Genomic DNA, 1,244 nt, shown 5'->3' with positions numbered 1-1,244 from the left:
TATTTGAAAGATGTAAATACTGTTTCTGTAGTTCAATAGTAAGATGAGAATTAGCTAGCAATGTTTTACAGCCTCATGTTAGCTTCATTATATAGTACTACTGTGTTTCTTAAAGATAAGGTCAAAACTACAAAGTTGTTTATCTGACCCCTTCAAGTCAAGGTTGGAGGGGGTTGGGTATCTGAGTTCAAGAGCTGAGAGTACAGATGGGTATCAGGGACCTCCGTGTGAACATGGGTTCCTTGGGGTTGGCAGCCAAAATAAGTCTTGGTTAATTCTGAAGAAATAGTTGGGCTAATAGGCATACATATTCCCCGCCACTCCTGTTGCCTCTGGAAACCTTAAGGGATAAAGATGAAAACCTTGTGAGGAAAAAGTAAATGCTTACTGGTTATGCTTGTAGCAAAGCTTGCCTCATTTGTGGCATACAGTTCCAACTCCCAAGCCACTCTTAGAACCTAGAAAACCAAGAAAGCATGGGTATTTTGTTACTTAACTGCTTTATATGAGGAATTTTAATGCCTCTTAGTGGCATGACTGAGTGGGCTGTTGCAAACAGCTTGCGCATTGAATGTGTTCCACAGAGGAAATAATTACCTTTCTCATACTAGTGTTGGTATTAAATAAGGGAGAAAAGTGACATAATATTAAACCATAACTTACAGCATCATAAGATATTGCAAAATTGCTTCTTTCCTATCTTTATTAGAGATGAGTACTGAAGCAGAACAGCAGCTTCTCCATGATGCTAGAAATGGAAATGCTGAAGAAGTTAAACAGCTGTTGGATACCATGGACAAAGGAGAAATAAGCTTTGATATCAACTGTAAAGGTTAGTAGCCTTCCTCAAGTGTTTGTAATCTCACTGTTGAAGCCACATGTAGTGAAACTGTTAGTGATAGTGTAATCTTGCTTTCTTGGGAGTGCTCAATAGAGCAATAAAAAATACTTAAACAACTGCTTTTACCCTGTGACTTAAGGTCATACTTGCATAGGGGAGAGATCATAAAAGCAGAGTACAGATAGTTGTAATATACAGAAAACCTTAGAGTAATTTGCAGAAGCTAGAAGTGTCAACAAGACAAAGAATCAGTACCTCTTTTTGCCTGTGTTCATGCTTATGCCAACTTTGGAGATTTATAATACTAAACAAAACAGACTGTGGTGCCGGGGGATGGTTCAGGGAGGTAAAAAGCCTCCATTGAGGCTGCAGAAAAGATTAGGTCACTTATTTGTGTTCTGCT

At 38.6% G+C, this 1,244-nt stretch overlaps 1 protein-coding gene across 1 annotated transcript in view; it reads left to right on the top strand.

Moving 5' to 3' along the window:
• Positions 1 to 711: 711 nt before the first annotated feature.
• Positions 712 to 1,244, top strand: part of LOC104625462 (oxysterol-binding protein-related protein 1-like) — a gene marked incomplete at its 3' end in the record, with an annotated part of 23,143 nt that continues 22,610 nt past the window's right edge. The window contains exon 1 of the mRNA XM_010293089.1: positions 712 to 832. Within this exon, the coding sequence (XP_010291391.1) occupies positions 712 to 832 (121 nt within the window). The remainder of the gene's footprint in view (positions 833 to 1,244) is intronic.

Source organism: Phaethon lepturus, unplaced genomic scaffold (assembly GCF_000687285.1).
Source record: "Phaethon lepturus isolate BGI_N335 unplaced genomic scaffold, ASM68728v1 scaffold19918, whole genome shotgun sequence".
NCBI classification, from domain to species: Eukaryota; Metazoa; Chordata; class Aves; order Phaethontiformes; family Phaethontidae; genus Phaethon; species Phaethon lepturus.
Note: the sequence above shows the minus strand (reverse complement) of the source record. Positions and strands in the feature narration are given on the sequence as shown.